The following is a 20,766-nucleotide window of genomic DNA, read 5'->3' on the forward strand; positions in this document are numbered from 1 at the left end:
CATCCAAAATCACCATAATTCACATAAATAGCATGAAATCCACATAGTAGCATACATGGTGCATGTAGTAGCATACAAGAGGAGAGTGCCATGTCATCCAATACATAGTAGTAGGTAGCAAATGATGGCAAGCAAGAAGCCCGGTGCCGACTAGCGGAGGAAGGACCCGGGCGGGGTGTGTCCGCCCACATCGTTGGCGAAACGAGGAGCCCGGGGTTTCGCTCCGGTAGAAGCTGCAGAAGAACCACCTGGAGAAGGACCGGTAGCACGCCCAGGAGAAGTCGACGGAGAGGCACCGGGAGTAGTCCCAGGAGTAGTCGACGGAGAGGCACCAGCAGAACGCCCAGGAGACCGACCACCTTCATGAACCGGTGTGACCTCGCGCCCACCCGGCGATGCCTGGTTCCCGGACCATCCCGTTCCCTACGTGTTCCCTACATGTTAGCAACTTGCGAGGCAAAGGAAAGTGGTAACTACCGGTTTGGCAAAGAACTTACCTCCGGTGTGGATCCGTAGTAAGTCGCAGCGAAAGCTGCCCTCGATGGCATGATAGGCATGTCCCCCGCCACGGTAACTCGAGCCGGTGGCGGTGTACCAGTAGACATAGAGATCATCATTTCCTGCAAGATAGGTTACAAGTTAGGCTTTGCAGAAATAAAGCATCAAACTGAGACTTGTCATCTACTTGCGCGAGAAGGAAGATTCAGACTTACTGATATATACGTCATATAGGCCGTATTCTGCCTATTCCACTGGGCAGCGGCCTGCTGATACGCTTCATTGCAGGCTTCGAAGGCCGCCTCGAAGTCAGGCTACAATTTCAGAAACAATGAATCTCGTAAACACTTAGCCATGTAGGAAGGAAAACCGGAAAGAGGATGAAAATGAGGAAACTTACATCGTAGGCGGGTGGACGAGCAGGCCGTGGACGAGGCTGGGGGCTGTCGGCGGTGAGGGTATGCTTGAGGCGCGTGTAGCTCGTGGAGTGGGTAGGCTTGACCGCCTTATTCATCCAAGGGAAACGGCCATGCGGACGCCCGTGCCCCGACAGGACCAACGACTCCTCGTCGACCGGAATGCTCAAGGGGTCATCCACCTCGGGGTGACGAGACTTGACCATGTCGCAGTAGTCCTCCTTGGCGGCCTTGGCATTGCCGTAGTACTGTGGCTGAGGCAATGCGGGATTGGGCTTCTGCTTCGTCCGCATCATGTCATATATCTGGGCATCATGAAGCACCACCCCAGGTGGTGCCTCGGCCACCTGCATCGCGAAAAGAAAAGTTAAGCGTACCACAAATGAGACATGGCGGGAAATGAATGAAGGTCGTTCCATGTATATACATACCTTTTTCCCCTTGAAGCGGGTGTAGTCGCGGTTTCCCGCGCAGTGTGTGCCACCGGTGCCTCGGTTCTCCATGTTACGCCTCGACACGGCTGCAAACTCCTCGTCCTGCCTGAGCCACCTCGCCCTAATCAGCTCCTCCCATGCCTCCCTATGCTGCTCGGCCCACTCCGGACAAACCTGAAAACGCAATACTGAGCTCAAGATAATTCAATGAAAACTTAGCAGCAATGTAGAATCTCATTGACATTTTACTCACCGACATGTACTCCTCAATGGTCATTGCCCATTCGTCCGTAGGCTCGTTACCAACATAGTACTCCTTCTTGACCCTCTTACCCTTGTTAGCCCAGAAGGCACTAGCGCTCGGTGAACTTTTGGTTTTACCACTGCTGCGGTGTCAACCTCTCGCAAGCGCCACGCAAAGTGAGACGCGCTGCGTGTCATGCTCCGGGTCCACACGATAGAAGCACTTCAATCATGCATAAATCAGTTGTGAAAGTCATGAGTTAGCACATTAGGGTCATCAACTATGAACGGTGCTCGAGAAATATATGCCTTACCCGTAACTTGGTGGTCACGGCCTCGGCGGTGTCGCGAAGCCTACGGCAGGGGCATCCTCATAGTCCGCCCAAGTAGTGGCTAGCTTCGTCGGGCCACCGGGGACCGTGCTAAGGGGAGTGTATCTGCCGGGCCAGAACTTCTTAATCGTAGCCCCAAGCAAGCTGTTAGGGCATGCGGGGGCTTGGCATCCCATGTCCAGTTGCTGCAAATAAATCACACATTAGTACACATGCCAAATTGTTTATTATGCCCAAGATGAAAATACATGTTCGAAATTTCTGAAGTAGTACACTTACTCATCGCTCGAAGGAATGATAAGGGCCTTGTCATCATGGGTCTTCGGCTCCTTCCTCGCATCGGGGACTCTAGCTTCTCCACGAAGCTTCAAGGGCTTCGGCGCACCCCCATCCTCCATCACCTCCAACTCAGCCCTAGAGTCCGACTCGTGTGTAGACTCCGTCTCCATCTCCACCTCCCCACTAGACGGACCCTCTAGGTACAACTCAGGAGCCACGTCGCCAGAAGCGGAGGGTGGCTCGTCAAAGTCCATGTGTACCCCGCCGCCACCTCGTCCTCCACCTCGTCCTCCTCGTCCTCGTCCTCGACCTCCACCTCGTCCTCCTCGACCTCGTCCTCCATCGGTACCATCGGCGTAACGCGGATTTTGCACCGGGGCTCGATCACTCCGTCTAGTGGGTCTAGGAATATTCCTCTTCACCAGCGCCAGCGTCTTAAGCAAGCTCTCGGAGTCTGCCTTGCCGCTGCTCATATTGTCCAGTCCACCGCATTGAGAAGAATAAAACAGCTTAAGCACAAAGACATATTATATGAAGATACTAAGAATAAAAGGCACAATGCAATTAAGAAGCATGTTGACATAATAAAATGAAGATACTAAGAATAAAAGGCACAATGCAATTAAGAAGCATGTTGACATAATAAAATGAAGATACTAAGAATAAAAGGCACAATGCAATTAAGAAGCATGTTGACATAATAAATACTAAGAATAAAAGACCCTCACCAGCCATCATCGCTCTCATGCTCACTCTCATACTCCATCTCTTTCTCTTTCTCTTTCTCTGGCCCACTATCACTATCACTATCTTGTGAGTACAAAGTTGAAGGGTCGACGGGTGGAGGCTCATCATAATTGTCATTCGCCTCAAGTAACTTCTCGAGCATAGATATGTCCTTTAGATCCACCACTGACTCACCACGAGTTTCTGCATCGTTCCCGAGGTCCTCTTGAACAAACGGTTCTAAAATATATTCCCCGAAGTCCTGTTCCTCTTGATAGAAAATCCCCTCGTATGTCACGGGGTCAATGTTGTTGTAATCATCCTCGTAGGGAATCGGTAGGTTACCATGTGGCGATACCTGGAAGACGACTTCCCAACCCTTGAGTTCCGCTTTCTGGCATGGGTAGGGCAAATAATAAACTTGCTTGGCTTGGTGAGCCACAATAAAGACATCGGCTCCGCTATAGGTGGTTGAAGGCTTAACTTCAACTAACCCAATGGACTTATCACTTCTCTGTCCACCTATTGGGTCGAACCAATGACACTTGAACACGACGATATTGAGTTGCACGTTCGTACGATTGAATGTCAACTCGTATACACTTTGTCACCTTCCGTAGTAATCAAACTTGTTGGCTCCTTTGGTGAAGACCCCAGTATTTATCGTTTTGGGATTCGCCCGGCCCTTCTGGTGCGTCTCTGTGTGGAAGCGAAACCCATTCACATCATACTTCTCATACTTGGTCACCTCACGGCTACAACCTTGGGAAACACATTTCAACTCATCTATCATATCAACGTTTCTCTCACGGCCCTACAAGAACATTTCAAATTTGTTGTGTGCATTAGTTACGTGTAATAAGAGGGACAAGTCACGTGTTGCAATGTAAGAGGAAAGGTTAGAAATTACTTTTTCCATGAACCATGTCACAAAGTTTTTATTAATTCCGGGAGCACCGTCTTTCAGTAGAGTGTCCATCTCCGAGGTTTCGGGCAATTCATCATACGGCCACATTTCATCCGTGAATTCGCTGAAAGGAGAAAATAAGCATTAGACCGAGACGAGGTTACTAGCTGCAAAGTAATTTGTTCACCATTTTACCTTACGAATGGGATCACTTCCTCCATGTTCATAAGCACATATAGCATTATACAATCCTTCTCTTCGTTCTCCAATTTATATTTTGTTCCTTTACCAGCCTTGCCACCGGGGAATTGGAATAGTTTTAGCTTGGGGTCATTCTCGGGCACGTCGACATTGTAACGAGTGACCGGGTTATGCTGAGTGGGAACATCATCGGGATAGTACGTTGTCGCGGCATCTGCCATCTCCCGAAGGCATATTGCCTCAGCTATGCATGCTTCAATCTTGGCCTTGTTTCCAGTTATCTTTCGAATATACTTAAACTCTCTCTCAATACAGAACTGCCAACGAAATCGCACCGGACGACCCAAGAGTGCCGCGTTGGCGAGGTGCACAATGAGATGTGCCATCGGAGTAAAGAAGCCTGGCGGAAATATCATCTCCAAATTGCATAGCAACTCCGGCACTGTATGTTGTAGCTTTGCAATAACCTCGGGACATATCTGCTTAGCACAGAGCGTGCGGAAGAAATGGCTCAACTGCGCAAGCACTCGCCAGACTTTCTCGGGGATATACCCTCGAAGCATCACCGGCATGAGCCGCTGAATCCATATATGATAGTCGTGACTCTTGAGCCCGGTGACTTTTCCCGTCGAAAGATTAACTCCCTTACTCATATTCGAGCAATAACCATCCGGGAACATCACGACGTATTTGAGCCACGCGAATGCCTCCTTCTTTTGGATGGAATCAAGGCAGAAGTTGGCATGCGGCTTGAACCAATTCTTTTGACGGCCAATAGGACGCTTCATGTGTAATTTTTCCCTATCACAGAGGATCTCAATATCGACTCTAGCCTTGACATTATCCTTTGACTTCCCGGGAATGTTCAGGCATGTGTGAAAGACGGACTCCGCGACATTCTTTACAGTGTGCATCACATCGATGTTATGCGGAAGTTCGAGGTCCTTGTAATACTCGAGCTTCGTTAAAGCCGCCTCGTGAGTCCAGTTGTGCGTTACACCATATCCCTCAAATTGATGGCCAGTTGGCGTCGCTGCCGGCACGAGAGCACGTAGCTCGGCTTCAACAAGTGTACCATCAAACTTCGGCACATCTTTTTTTTCATGCACAACTTTGCCCTTCTTGAAGTTCTTTTTGTCTTCTCTAAACGGATGCCTCCTTTTGAGGAACTGTCGATTCGTGTCAAACGCAACATACTTGCGACCCTTCTGTAGCCAAAGGAACTCAAGCCGATGCCTGCACACTGGGCATGGCCACTTACCAGCTGTACACCATCCACATGTTAGGGCGTACCCGGGCATGTCATGCATGGTATACTGCAACCAAACTCTCATGCAGAAGTTTGTCTTCGATGCTCGGTCGTACGTCAATGTCCCGTGGTGCCAAGAGTGGTTCAAATCTTCCACAATCGGCTGCATGTAGACACTCAAATTCTTCCCCGGGTAATGAGGGCCTGGAATGATCAGCGACAGAAACATGGTCTTCCTCGTCATTAGGACTCCGGGAGGGAGATTGAGCGGAATAACAAACACGGGCCAGCAACTGTAATTGGCAGTGGACATACCATATGGATTGAAGCCATCTGTTGCTATCGCAATTCTGACATTCCGAGCCTCGGCTGCCTTAAGGCGGTGTTTTGTATCGAAGTTCTTCCATGCCGTACCATCGGATGGATGTCCCATCTTCAACTTCTTGTTTTCGTCCACGAATCTCTTCCCATACTTGTGCCACGTCATCTGTTTGGCTGTCTCCTCGTGCATGTAAAGCCGCTGGATTCTTTTTATGAATGGGAGATATCGAAGAATCGACTTTGCGGTGCTTGACCGCCTCACCGACCATCCTTTCCCGTTACCTCTTCATACCTAGGCTTACGAGATGGGACGGTACTTGTCCTCCGCATCTTGTCTCCAAAATAGAACGCAGCCTTTCGGACAACAGTCTATCCTTTGATAATCCATGTTGAGGTCCTTCATAATTCTCCTCGTCGCGTGCAGGCTTTGAGGCAGACAATGATCTTTGGGCAACATGTTACCAGTTGTTTTCAGACTTGCTTCAAAGCCCTCACGGGTGGTGTTGTACCGGGTCTTGTCGGCTAGACATTGGGAGATGGCATCGAGCTGAGAAATCGCGGCGCCCTCGTACAGAGGCCTCTTAGCCGCGGCAATCATATCATAGAAGGCCTTCGCGGTTGGCTCTGGTTCCTCCGGTTACGGCGGCGCCTCCGGTTACGCGGCGCCTCCGGTTCTGGCGGCTAATCCGGGACATCGGCATGGACGAGATCATCTAGAAAGTCTCTAACTCCATCATACGCATTGCCATTGAGCCGCTGCCGCATCACCTCACCTCTGTCACGTTCGCGCTCATCAAAGTCGATTTCCGTGACGTACCCATGCATATACCCATATTGCAGAAGGTGTCTATACATTTCATCCTTCCCACGACGTTGACGCTTCACGCAGCGAACACAGGGGCAAAGTGCCCGAACCAGCCCCTTTGTACCACGCGCTAACTCATTCACTAGAAAATGGGTCTTCCTTGTCCACTCATCTGTTTTCTCAGTCGCACTAACACGCTCATTGTACATCCATCCATTATCAGCCATCCTCTGCTTTATTGGGAGCCAAACCACAGACATAGCATTTATATCAAATAGGAAATTAAATGCATCATATTTTTATTTATTTTACCGGGCGAACCGCATGCATCAACCTACATCTCTACTAGGTGGGCTCCTAGCAGCCGCCGGATCCGTAGTTGGCTACGTTCTCCATGCTCTACCCCGGTCCAAGTCAGAATTTCGGCAGCACCTCCCCGCTGCTCTCCCGATACACGTCTCGGCAAAAAGCCGAGAGGATGTGCATCCGGAGAACAACGGGGAGGCGCCGCCGAAATCCTGACTCGGACCGGAGTAGAACATGGAAAACGTAGACAACTACGCATCCGCCGACTGTCCCGTAAATGCCGCAAGCGTTACGGTTCAAAATATGCGGACCACTAATGCATATTTATCCGCGTAACGCTCGCGGACGGGAAGTGACACCTAGGTTACGCAACTGGACTTGGAAAATGAATCTAGTGACATAAGAAAATGCGGAGAAGGGGAGGCGATGTTTTAGCTCACCCTCGGCGGACGGAGAGAATCGCGTGGCGATGTCGAACGTGGAGGTGGCGATGTCGGTGGCCGGAGCGAATCGCGTCAAGATCCCGGGTCGTCACGTCGGGGTGCTCACGCCGGTGCCTATTTAAAACAATAAACAAAATAGTCAATAAATCTGCAACTAACAATTTACCCTAAGTAACATTTTTATTTATAAGTACCAATTTATCCTAACTAACTAACTAACTACCAATTGGTTACCTAACTAACAACACTAACTAACTAACAACTAACAAATTAACAAAAAAAAATGCATACCTTTGAGCTCTCCATGGAGCCGGCCAGTGAGGGGAGTCGCTGCGGAAGGAGGGGGCCGGGGCGGTGTGCTGCGGGAGGAGGGGGTCGCTGCGGCGTGCTGCGGGAGGGGAGGAGGGGCGGCGCGGCGCGGTGTGCTGCGGGGGCGAGGGCCGTGGCGGGCGGCGGCCGGGGAAGGAGAGGGCAGGGGAGGAGGGCGGCCGGGAAGGGAGGGTCGAGGGGAGGAGGGCGGCCGGGGAAGGGCGGGGGCAGGGGAGGAGGAGGCGGTCGGGGAAGGGAGGTGCGGGGCGGCCGGCGACGGGGAGGTGCGGGCGCGGGCGGCCGACGGCCAGCTGCGGCGGCGGCGACGGGAGGTGCGGGCGGCGGCGACGGGGAGGTGCGGGCGCGGGGCAGGAGGAGGGTGGCGGCGCGGGGCAGGAGGAGGGTGGCGGCGCGGGGCAGGAGGGTGGCGCGGGGCAGGAGGAGGGTTGGGAGTTGGTCGAGCCAGACCAGCTCCCTTGTAACACGGGTCGGAGCGGCCCCCCTATGCCGAGGGCCGGCTATACGCCGAGGGTGGCCCTCGGCATAGACCCTTTTTTCAAATTTTTTTTATTTTTTTTATTTTTTCTCTTATTTATTTTTCTGACTACATTATACTAATATATATATATAATAATTAGTTCATATAAAAAATTGACCGCGTCGACGTTAAATCGATCGCGCGGTCCACCCCTTTGCTGTGCGGTCTACCTCTTTGACCGTGCGGTCTACCCCTTTGTCTGGCCTCCAACGGCGCTGCCCCTATGAACTTTAATGTACCTTTGCGTTTATTTATGTCATAGGAACAAGTAAATGGGAGTGGGTCGGGCTCGGACGCGTGTTATAGGAATAAGTTACCATCTTATTCCATGTGGACAGTTGAACTATGGACTTTTCTCTTACCCCCCGGTAGACGAAACCCTAATCCGGGAGCCCCGCAGATCTACCCCTTTGACCGGCCTCCGATAACAGTTGAACTATGGACTTTTCTCTTACTTTGTGTTGTGTTAGTTCATCGGAACATGTAGTACCAATAATTCCCCCCTATACATGCAGAATCTGCCCAAGTGTAGGAACCCCCTGTCCGAGAAGCCGGACACACCTGGGGGGGTAGCCTTGGATATAGAACCATCTCAAATCACTTTTGTGCATTCCATGTGGACACACACAAGTTTTGGGGCCATTCTCTACATCTGATGCTCGATTTCCGACGAAACCCTAGTTCTGTTGACCGCGCGGTCTACCCCTTTGACTGCATCCCATAGGGGGTCCCCCGGTGGGCATATGCCTCAATTTGAGCTTGGTTAGGTCATAGGTACATTTGGAAACAAGGATCATCACATATGATCTCAAGTTTCTCTCCGGTTCACCTCCGAGGGAGTTCCCCCCTATACATGCATAATCTGCCTAAGTGTAGGAACCCCCTGTCCGAGAAGCCGGACACACCTGGGGGGTAGCCTTGGATATAGAACCATCTCAAATCACTTTTGTGCATTCCATGTGGACACACACAAGTTTTGGGGCCATTCCCTAGATCCGATGCTCGATTTCCGACGAAACCCTAGTTCTGTTGACCGCGCGGTCTACCCCTTTGACTGCATCCCATCGGGGGTCCCCCGGTGGGCATATGCCTCAATTTGAGCTTGGTTAGGTCATAGGTACATTTGGAAACAAGGATCATCACATATGATCTCAAGTTTCTCTCCGGTTCACCTCCGAGGGAGTTCCCCCCTATACATCCAGAATCTGCCTAAGTGTAGGAACCCCCTGTCCGAGAAGCCGGACACACCTGGGGGGTAGCCTTGGATATAGAACCATCTCAAATCACTTTTGTGCATTCCATGTGGACACACACAAGTTTTGGGGCCATTCCCTAGATCCGATGCTCGATTTCCGACGAAACCCTAGTTCGGTTGACAGCGCGGTCTACCCCTTTGATCGCATCCCATCGGGGGTTCCCCGGTGGGCATATGCCTCCATTTGAGCTTGGTTAGGTCATAGGTACATGTGGAAACAAGGATCATCACATATGATCTCAAGTTTCTCTCCGGTTCACCTCCGGGAGTTCCCCCTATACATGCATAATCTGCCTAAGTGTAGGAACCCCCTGTCCGAGAAGCCGGACACACCTGGGGGGGTAGCCTTGGATATAGAACCATCTCAAATCACTTTTGTGCATTCCATGTGGACACACACAAGTTTTGGGGCCATTCCCTAGATCCGATGCTCGATTTCCGACGAAACCCTAGTTCTGTTGACCGCGCGGTCTACCCCTTTGACTGCATCCCATCGGGGGTCCCCCGGTGGGCATATGCCTCCATTTGAGCTTGGTTAGGTCATAGGTACATGTGGAAACAAGGATCATCACATATGATCTCAAGTTTCTCTCCGGTTCACCTCCGAGGGAGTTCCCCCCTATACATGCATAATCTGCCTAAGTGTAGGAACCCCCTGTCCGAGAAGCCAGGACACACACAGGGGGGGTAGCCTTGGATATAAAACCATCTCAAATCACTTTTGTGCATTCCATGTGGACACACACAAGTTTTGGGGCCATTCCCTAGATCCGATGCTCGATTTCCGACGAAACCCTAGTTCTGTTGACCGCGCGGTCTACCCCTTTGACTGCATCCCATCGGGGGTCCCCCGGTGGGCATATGCCTCCATTTGAGCTTGGTTAGGTCATAGGTACATGTGGAAACAAGGATCATCACATATGATCTCAAGTTTCTCTCCGGTTCACCTCCGAGGGAGTTCCCCCCTATACATGCATAATCTGCCTAAGTGTAGGAACCCCCTGTCCGAGAAGCCGGACACACCTGGGGGGTAGCCTTGGATATAGAACCATCTCAAATCACTTTTGTGCATTCCATGTGGACACACACAAGTTTTGGGGCCATTCCCTACATCTGATGCTCGATTTAGACGAAACCCTAGTTACGTTGACCGCGCGGTCTACCCCTTTGACTGCATCCCATCGGGGGTCCCCCGGTGGGCATATGCCTCCATTTGAGCTTGGTTAGGTCATAGGTACATTTGGAAACAAGGATCATCACATATGATCTCAAGTTTCTCTCCGGTTCACCTCCGAGGGAGTTCCCCCCTATACATCCAGAATCTGCCTAAGTGTAGGAACCCCCTGTCCGAGAAGCCGGACACACCTGGGGGGTAGCCTTGGATATAGAACCATCTCAAATCACTTTTGTGCATTCCATGTGGACACACACAAGTTTTGGGGCCATTCTCTAGATCCGATGCTCGATTTCCGACGAAACCCTAGTTACGGTGACCGCGCGGTCTACCCCTTTGATCGCATCCCATCGGGGGTCCCCCGATGGGCATATGCCTCCATTTGAGCTTGGTTAGGTCATAGGTACATGTGGAAACAAGGATCATCACATATGATCTCAAGTTTCTCTCAGGTTCACCTCAGGAGTTCCCCCTATACATGCATAATCTGCCTAAGTGTAGGAACCCCCTGTCCGAGAAGCCGACACACAGGGGTAGCCTTGGATATAGAACCATCTCAAATCACTTTTGTGCATTCCATGTGGACACACACAAGTTTTGGGGCCATTCCCTAGATCCGATGCTCGATTTCCGACGAAACCCTAGTTCTGTTGACCGCGCGGTCTACCCCTTTGACTGCATCCCATCGGGGGTCCCCCGGTGGGCATATGCCTCAATTTGAGCTTGGTTAGGTCATAGGTACATGTGGAAACAAGGATCATCACATATGATCTCAAGTTTCTCTCTGGTTCACCTCCGAGGGAGTTCCCCCCTATACATGCATAATCTGCCTAAGTGTAGGAACCCCCTGTCCGAGAAGCCGGACACACCTGGGGGGGTAGCCTTGGATATAGAACCATCTCAAATCACTTTTGTGCATTCCATGTGGACACACACAAGTTTTGGGGCCATTCTCTACATCTGATGCTCGATTTCCGACGAAACCCTAGTTCTGATGACCGCGCGGTCTACCCCTTTGACTGCATCCCATCGGGGGTCCCCCGGTGGGCATATGCCTCCATTTGAGCTTGGTTAGGTCATAGGTACATGTGGAAACAAGGATCATCACATATGATCTCAAGTTTCTCTCCGGTTCACCTCCGAGGGAGTTCCCCCCTATACATGCATAATCTGCCTAAGTGTAGGAACCCCCTGTCCGAGAAGCCGGACACACCTGGGGGGTAGCCTTGGATATAGAACCATCTCAAATCACTTTTGTGCATTCCATGTGGACACACACAAGTTTTGGGGCCATTCCCTAGATCCGATGCTCGATTTCCGACGAAACCCTAGTTCTGTTGACCGCGCGGTCTACCCCTTTGATCGCATCCCATCGGGGTCCCCGGTGGGCATATGCCTCCATTTGAGCTTGGTTAGGTCATAGGTACATTTGGAAACAAGGATCATCACATATGATCTCAAGTTTCTCTCCGGTTCACCTCAGGGAGTTCCCCCCTATACATCCAGAATCTGCCTAAGTGTAGGAACCCCCTGTCCGAGAAGCCGGACACACCTGGGGGGTAGCCTTGGATATAGAACCATCTCAAATCACTTTTGTGCATTCCATGTGGACACACACAAGTTTTGGGGCCATTCCCTAGATCCGATGCTCGATTTCCGACGAAACCCTAGTTACGTTGACCGCGCGGTCTACCCCTTTGATCGCATCCCATCGGGGGTCCCCGGTGGGAATATGCCTCCATTTGAGCTTGGTTAGGTCATAGGTACATGTGGAAACAAGGATCATCACATATGATCTCAAGTTTCTCTCCGGTTCACCTCCGGGAGTTCCCCCTATACATGCATAATCTGCCTAAGTGTAGGAACCCCCTGTCCGAGAAGCCGGACACACACAGGGGGTAGCCTTGGATATAGAACCATCTCAAATCACTTTTGTGCATTCCATGTGGACACACACAAGTTTTGGGGCCATTCCCTAGATCAGATGCTCGATTTCCGACGAAACCCTAGTTACGTTGACCGCGCGGTCTACCCCTTTGATCGCATCCCATCGGGGTCCCCGGTGGGCATATGCCTCCATTTGAGCTTGGTTAGGTCATAGGTACATGTGGAAACAAGGATCATCACATATGATCTCAAGTTTCTCTCCGGTTCACCTCAGGGGAGTTCCCCCTATATATGCATAATCTGCCTAAGTGTAGGAACCCCCTGTCCGAGAAGCCGACACACACAGGGGGTAGCCTTGGATATAAAACCATCTCAAATCACTTTTGTGCATTCCATGTGGAGACACACAAGTTTTGGGGCCATTCCCTAGATCCGATGCTCGATTTCCGACGAAAGGCTAGTTGAGGTGACCGCGCGGTCTACCCCTTTGATCGCATCCCATCGGGGTCCCCGGTGGGCATATGCCTCCATTTGAGCTTGGTTAGGTCATAGGTACATGTGGAAACAAGGATCATCACATATGATCTCAAGTTTCTCTCTGGTTCAACTCCGAGGGAGTTCCCCCCTATACATGCAGAATCTGCCTAAGTGTAGGAACCCCCTGTCCGAGAAGCCGGACACACCTGGGGGGTAGCCTTGGATATAGAACCATCTCAAATCACTTTTGTGCATTCCATGTGGACACACACAAGTTTTGGGGCCATTCCCTACATCTGATGCTCGATTTCCGACGAAACCCTAGTTCTGTTGACCGCGCGGTCTACCCCTTTGACTGCATCCCATCGGGGGTCCCCCGGTGGGCATATGCCTCCATTTGAGCTTGGTTAGGTCATAGGTACATTTGGAAACAAGGATCATCACATATGATCTCAAGTTTCTCTCCGGTTCACCTCAGGGAGTTCCCCCTATACATCCAGAATGCCGCCTAAGTGTAGGAACCCCCTGTCCGAGAAGCCGGACACACACAGGGGGTAGCCTTGGATATACAACCATCTCAAATCACTTTTGTGCATTCCATGTGGACACACACAAGTTTTGGGGCCATTCCCTAGATCCGATGCTCGATTTCCGACGAAACCCTAGTTACGGTTGACCGCGCGGTCTACCCCTTTGACTGCATCCCATCGGGGGTCCCCCGATGGGCATATGCCTCCATTTGAGCTTGGTTAGGTCATAGGTACATGTGGAAACAAGGATCATCACATATGATCTCAAGTTTCTCTCCGGTTCACCTCCGAGGGAGTTCCCCCCTATACATGCATAATCTGCCTAAGTGTAGGAACCCCCTGTCCGAGAAGCCGGACACACCTGGGGGGGTAGCCTTGGATATAGAACCATCTCAAATCACTTTTGTGCATTCCATGTGGACACACACAAGTTTTGGGGCCATTCCCTAGATCCGATGCTCGATTTCCGACGAAACCCTAGTTCTGTTGACCGCGCGGTCTACCCCTTTGATCGCATCCCATCGGGGTCCCCCGGTGGGCATATGCCTCCATTTGAGCTTGGTTAGGTCATAGGTACATGTGGAAACAAGGATCATCACATATGATCTCAAGTTTCTCTCCGGTTCACCTCAGGGAGTTCCCCCTATACATGCATAATCTGCCTAAGTGTAGGAACCCCCGTCCGAGAAGCCGGACACACACAGGGGGTAGCCTTGGATATAGAACCATCTCAAATCACTTTTGTGCATTCCATGTGGACACACACAAGTTTTGGGGCCATTCCCTAGATCCGATGCTCGATTTCCGACGAAACCCTAGTTCTGTTGACCGCGCGGTCTACCCCTTTGACTGCATCCCATCGGGGGTCCCCCGGTGGGCATATGCCTCCATTTGAGCTTGGTTAGGTCATAGGTACATGTGGAAACAAGGATCATCACATATGATCTCAAGTTTCTCTCCGGTTCACCTCCGAGGGAGTTCCCCCCTATACATGCATAATCTGCCTAAGTGTAGTAATCCCCTGTCCGAGAAGCTGGACACACCTTGGGGGGTAGCCTTGGATATAGAACCATCTCAAATCACTTTTGTGCATTCCATGTGGACACACACAAGTTTTGGGGCCATTCCCTACATCTGATGCTCGATTTCCGACGAAACCCTAGTTCTGTTGACCGCGCGGTCTACCCCTTTGACTGCATCCCATCGGGGGTCCCCCGGTGGGCATATGCCTCAATTTGAGCTTGGTTAGGTCATAGGTACATTTGGAAACAAGGATCATCACATATGATCTCAAGTTTCTCTCCGGTTCACTTCCGAGGGAGTTCCCCCCTATACATCCAAAATCTGCCTAAGTGTAGGAACCCCCTGTCCGAGAAGCCGGACACACCTTGGGGGTATCCTTGGATATAAAACCATCTCAAATCACTTTTGTGCATTCCATGTGGACACACACAAGTTTTCCAGCGATTCCGACGCTCCGGTGGTCTGTAACTTGGAAAACCCTAGGGCGGGGACCCCACACATCTACCCCTATAGCTTTCTCCGTGCGAGGGTTTACCAGTGGACTTTTTTATTTAGTTTGCTTTGTTTAGGACATATGTACATGGAAACAATAGGTTGGGCATACTTTACCATAAAATAGGCTCCGTTCGAGCCATGGCGGGGGTTTCCACATACAGATCCTGGATTTTACCAACTGGTAGCCCATTATGCGGAAATCGTCAACGCCGGGTACATCCAAGGTTAGCCAAACCTTACATCACACTTGTACATGTATGTTAGGGGCAGAAGCAAGTTTTCCAACAATTCTGACGCTCCGGTGATCTGTTTCTTGGGAAACCCTAGGGCGGGACCCCTAGGGTTAGGGTTTTACCAAGTGATCTGTTAGGGTTATAGTTAGGGTTAGCAATGTATGTGGAAACCCTAGGGTTAGGGTTAGAGTTAGGGTTAGGTTAGGGTTAGAGTTAGCAATGTATGTGGAAACCCTAGGGTTAGGGTTAGGGCTAGAGTTAGGGTTAGGGTTAGAGTTAGCAATGTATGTGGAAACCCTAGGGTTAGGGTTAGGGCTAGAGTTAGGGTTAGGGTTAGGGTTAGAGTTAGGGTTAGAGTTAGGGTTAGAGTTAGGGTTAGGGTTAGGGTTAGGGTTAGAGTTAGGGTTAGGGAAACCGTTGGGCGGGGACCCCGCGGATCTACCCATATGTACATCGATAGCAAATGTTGGGCCTAGTGGCTCCGGTTGACCCATCTGCGAAGAGCGTCACCCGTGGGACCTACATATGCCATCTACGAATTCTTAAAAAATAGAACCATTTTTTACATAATGCATACTAGTAAATAAATAATAGAAACATAATATAAAGTAATATGAGAGAGAGAAAAAAGAAAAAAATAAAAGAAAAATCTATATGCCGAGGGTGGCCGTCGGCATAGGGTGGCCATGCCCTATGCCGAGGGTAGCCCTCGGCGTCTGTCTGACGCCGTGAGAGGGCGGCGACGGTGCGAGTGCGAGGGGAGGTGATGGAGACCTCTACGCCGAGGGCCAGGTAGACGCCGACGGCGGCCCTCGGCGTAGGAGACTATACGCCGACGGTACCTAGACGCCGACGGTCGGCTTCCGGCGCTGCCCTGGCGAGGCCGTACGCCGACGGCCCCGATAAAATGCCCTCGGCGTAGGGTTTGGCCGTCGGCGTCTAGGCCCATTCCTGTAGTGGCAGTGTCAGATAAATCGTGCCATGTTACCTTGGGTTCACTTGAGATGTTAGTGTCCCAGAATGGTTTTGTTGTCGTGAGTGTTTGACTTTGTCGATTAAGCATACATTCATACTGTCCATCAACAAAATTTTACAGTGACCCATGCACTCCCCTTTTGCGGTATCACACCCCCTCCGGCCCTGCCACTCTTCCCTGTCAAAACCCCAAAGCATCTCCTCCATCGGCAACCTCGAAGATGTCTTGTAGCTTAATGGCTCCACATCGCATGAAATTCGAAACCATGCAACTTGTACATATCGCTAAAGATCAAGAATCTTATTGACATCACAGATTAGTTTACAATTACAGAGTATAGACAAGGCAAAGAATTTGCTACTCATACTATTACAATTTTGAGCGGAGACATTTGGAATCGAAACTCTCCTAGCTAGAAGGCTAGAGCCCTAAATCCTATGATGTGAAGGCAGCCTGGTGACGGTGACGGTCTTCTTGATCATGGAGCTGCCGCACCTCGCTTGGCTCCTCTCCCTCAGGATTGGATGCTTCGTTTTCTGCCTTTGCTTGATCATCTCCGGCGCCACCACCTTGATTGGCAGGCGTTGCCGCTTGGCGTCCTCTGCCTCCCGGTACGCTTGGTTGAACTTGCGTTTTGCAGCTAGCATCTTCTCCTCGGAGACGAGCCCGGCACGGTCGCCGCGGAAGATGAGCCCGGGGCGACGGGATCAGACGCCCTGTTTGTTGTGATCTCCACCGTCTTCTTCTTGGCGGGTGTCTCCGGGATCTTGGCAGGTTGCGTCGGATGGTCCATCGTCTTGAGCTGCTGCGGCAGGTTGTCCAGGAGCTTGGAGGACATGGCATTTCTGACCGTCTTCTTGGCGGATGTCTCCGGGATCTTGGCAGGTTGCGTCGGATGGTCGATCGCCTTGGGCTGCGGCAGGTTCTCCATCTTGTGCGTGGCCACTTTGACCTTTGTTGAAGGATAGAGAGGGAGAGAGATATGCGGAATATGTTGGATGTATTATTGAGCCTCATGGGCGAGTATATATAGGCGTACAGGGATCATCTTGGAGTGCAAGACAAGACACAAGATCTATCTCTATCCTAGACTACCTAAACCGTACGTATACCAAATATATCTCTAACACTCCCCCGCAGTCGTAGCGGTAGTGACGTGAACAACAGTAGCGTCGCGGACGGTTAGACTGGAGATAAACCGAAGTGGACCCCAGAAGGCTGACACTCCCCCGCAGTCGTAGCGGGAGCGTCGTGGACGGAGTTGCGTCGCGAATGCTTGGACTGTAGAGGAAGCTGGTGAGGCGCAGGCGAGGTGGTAGCCCTTGTGCCGATGTCGAGGGAGCCGAGAGCGTTGGGCGGTGCAACCTTGGTCGGGGTAGCCGCGCGAGGGGATGCCGTGGTCGATGTCGTCGTCGGGTGCCGGTGTCGAGGTAGCCGCACATGAAACCGCAAGCGCATAGTGCGCGAGGAGAGTGACGGAGACGCGTCGAGGCAGTCGTGGAGGTTGTCGATGCCGAAGTCGATGCAGTCCGAGCCGTCGAGGACGAGGTGCGGCCCTAGTTTTGCCAGAACCAGGCGCACGTCGGGGACGAAGGCATACTTCGGTTTTGCCAGAACCGAGTACGCATAGAAGAAGTCGGTGACGCGGTCGAGGCAGTCGTAGAGGCGATGCCGAAGAAGACGTTGTCGAAGCCGATGAAGACGAGACGTCCGACGCGAGTTTGCCAGACTCGGGAACGTGTCGGGGACGAAGGCACTTCCGGTGTTGCCAGTACCGGGCATGCGAGGGTAGGGAACATTACAAAGTGCGCGCCATGTCGGAGTAGACTAGTAGAGGAGGTCTCGACGACGGGTGTCGGAGAAGAGGAGCAGGTGGTGTAGTCGGGGAAGAGGCGAGTCTCGACGACGGGTGTCGGAGTAGAGTAGCAGGTGACATAGTCGGGGAAGAGGCGAGGACGCTGGCGGCGAAGCTGTAGTGTACGAAGACGTAGAAGGCGGCGAACCCAGCGGTGACCAGGGGTGGTCAAGCTGGACGCCTAGACGGGCGTTGCGGTGGTCGGCGAGCCCAGCGCGACCTGAAGAGGTTGGCGAGCCCAGCGGCGACCTGGGGTGGGGGCGCGGCGGCGGTACACGAAGTAGGCGAGGAAGACCCAGCGGCGTGACGAAGACCATGCGCGGATGGAGGCGACCCGCGCCGAAGGGGCGGCGCTGTGGTGGCCTCGGACATCGACGCGCGGGGGGACGGCGAAGGCGACCGCGTGCGGCGACGCCACGGCCTGAGGGGCTGGCGTAGCTGCAGGGCGCGAGTCGGTGCAGCGGCGGGACGCCACCAGCGATGTACGCGCCTCAGAAGGCGCATCGTTGGCTAGCAGCGTGGACCAAAGGCGGCGGCGCTGCGACCCGAAGGGGCGACGCAGCGGCAACCCGTAGCTCGATCGGTGGTAGGCGCGTGCTCGGGGACATGCTTGGCGGAGACGTGCGCGCGGTCGGTTGATCAGACAGACGGCGGCGCTGTACGCGCCATGGCGTGGACGACGTGCCGCAGATTGGAGTCGTTGGCGACGTTGTCGGTGATGTCCCGGGCGATGACGGCGAAGACGGACCGGCGATGGAGACCGCGCGGGCGAGACAGCCTGCTGCGTCGCACGTAGGCGTCCCGTGTGTGACGCGTGCAGCCGTGCCGCGCGGTTGATGAAGATGGCCGGTATAGATCGATGCCGTTGTCGGAGTAGAGACGCGTGGTGACGGCGGCGGTGGGCGACTCAATCCGATCTATGATCGGTAAACCAAAAAAGAAAACGCCGGTCGAGCGACCGGCGGAGCAAAAAGAAAACCAATCGACGGATTGGAAAAAAAAAAAGACTCGAGGGCAGCGGATCAACGGATCGGCGGACGAACCCTCATACGGGTTGCGCGGCCCCCGGAGTAGATCATGGAGATCAACCTCCCCGGGGGCGGCGCGGCGCGGAAGCTTGGGCGGCGGCTAGGTTAGGATCGGCGCCGCTCTGATACCATGTTGAAGGACAGAGAGGGAGAGAGATATGCGGAATATGTTGGATGTATTATTGAGCCTCATGGGCGAGTATATATAGGCGTACAGGGATCATCTTGGAGTGCAAGACAAGACACAAGATCTATCTCTATCCTAGACTACCTAAACCGTACGTATACCAAATATATCTCTAACAACCTTGACGTCGTCGTCCTGGACGGAAGCCCTCCACGCGGCGACGATGCCGCCGGCGAGGACGCGGACGCGCTCCGACTCGTGGTTCTTGTGCAGCGCGCGGACGCACTTGGCGAGGTCGGTTTTCGCGAGCACCGTGGGCATGAGCGGGAGCAGCCGGAGCGTCTCGAGGGACTCCGCCATGACGTCGTCGAGCAGGAGGCAGAGCCGCTCTGCTTGGTCGTCGTCGGCGGCGTCGCAGAGGCGTTCGACGATGTCGCCCCTCGCGCTCCGGAGCTCGTGGCGGGAGAACTCTACAGGGTCGAAGGCCTCGATGCCGGCGTCGATGGAGTCGAAGGCGGGGAAGAAGCGCTTCCACCGGCGGAGCGGGCTCTGCGCGGGCGTGGCCATTGCGGCGAATCTCGAGCTTGCGATCTAGGGCTCTCAACTCTCAAGCCGGTGGATGTATGCAGGCAGAACAGCAGAACTCCCGCAGCTTATATGGATCGACTTACGATTGGAGACGGTGTCGATTACGGAAGCGCGTTCTCGCTCCAGTCCGAGTCCGGCTCAGCTCTCAACACAACAGTGGTATCCATGAGTTGCGCGCGCGCCACGAAAACTTCGACAGGTGCCACCTCTCCTCGCTCGCAAAAACATCCCATGGCCACCGTGCGAGTTACCGCTGATGAAGACGCCATTTTCGACGACCACGCCGCCGGTTCCAGCTCCAGCAAGAGACGACGGATCGGGAGCACCCAGACTACGAGCTGAAGCGCATATGCTCGGGAAGGGTGTAAATATTTGCTCTTTAGGCCTAGTTTGGCAACAAAGTTTTTCTGAAACTGAAGTATTACAAAACAAAAGTATTTTTGCGCATAGGCAAAAATACTGAAGTTTCTTCATATTATAGTATTTCTCAGTTTTGGCAAAAACAGCAAGGCGTTTGGGAAGTGCTATTTTACCATCCCTTTGACCACGTTGGATGTATGATTTCCTTTGACATATAGATATTGTGTGTGCATGGCTATTGCATGCATGGTTGTTTGGATCTGCACGGATTGCACTGGATTCATGCACGAAACTATGATAACAAGAGCCTGCTCATATGGAGATACTGCGGATTGGCAGCCTGCTTGGTCGATGTATGCCTATATGGACACTTGACCGATAATGTTACGGCAAAGTCCCGCTGCTCCGTCCTGCCTGCGGCACACAGCGGATGCAAACTCCCTCGCAGACCGGCCGCCGGACCAAACCAAGGGAAATAGATAATGGATGAAAGATAGAGGTCTTTCACTCTTTCTCCTTTTCTCACGGCTGAAGCGATCTGATTGTCAAGATTATAGGCGGCGGCAGCAGGTAGCGAGCGAGGCGACCGTGTTTTTATCTCTTTCTCCGTATTAGAAAAAAGAGGCCTGCAGTTGTTTCTACAATACTTCAAAAATACCACAGTTTCAGGGATACTAAAGTATTAATACTTCAGTTTTATGTCGTAGCCAAACACATCAAAGTATTTGAAACTGTGGTATTTTTAAAAACT

At 52.4% G+C, this 20,766-nt stretch overlaps 1 protein-coding gene across 1 annotated transcript; it reads right to left on the reverse strand.

Moving 5' to 3' along the window:
• Positions 1–1,677, reverse strand: LOC127317164 (uncharacterized). The gene is made up of 6 exons (XM_071823320.1): positions 1,602–1,677; positions 1,346–1,522; positions 899–1,261; positions 714–812; positions 498–620; positions 1–423 (listed from the first exon to the last, which is right to left on the reverse strand). Exons 1-6 carry the CDS (start codon positions 1,623–1,625, stop codon positions 151–153), a joined length of 1,059 nt encoding a protein of 352 aa, XP_071679421.1. The 5' UTR covers positions 1,626–1,677; the 3' UTR covers positions 1–150.
• Positions 1,678–20,766: the final 19,089 nt, after the last annotated feature.

Source organism: Lolium perenne, chromosome 7 (assembly GCF_019359855.2).
Source record: "Lolium perenne isolate Kyuss_39 chromosome 7, Kyuss_2.0, whole genome shotgun sequence".
In the NCBI taxonomy this organism is placed as follows: Eukaryota; Viridiplantae; Streptophyta; class Magnoliopsida; order Poales; family Poaceae; genus Lolium; species Lolium perenne.

What these genes read in the sequence shown, in the direction of transcription:
- LOC127317164 (XM_071823320.1), bottom strand. Translation starts at nt 1,625, where the DNA reads ATGACCATTGAGGAGTACATGTCG. An exon ending in CCCGCTTCAAGGGGAAAAAG is followed by an intron (nt 1,262 to 1,345) that starts GTATGTATATAC and finishes TTCGCGATGCAG; the next exon opens with GTGGCCGAGGCACCACCTGG. An exon ending in CCTATATGACGTATATATCA is followed by an intron (nt 621 to 713) that starts GTAAGTCTGAAT and finishes CCTATCTTGCAG; the next exon opens with GAAATGATGATCTCTATGTC.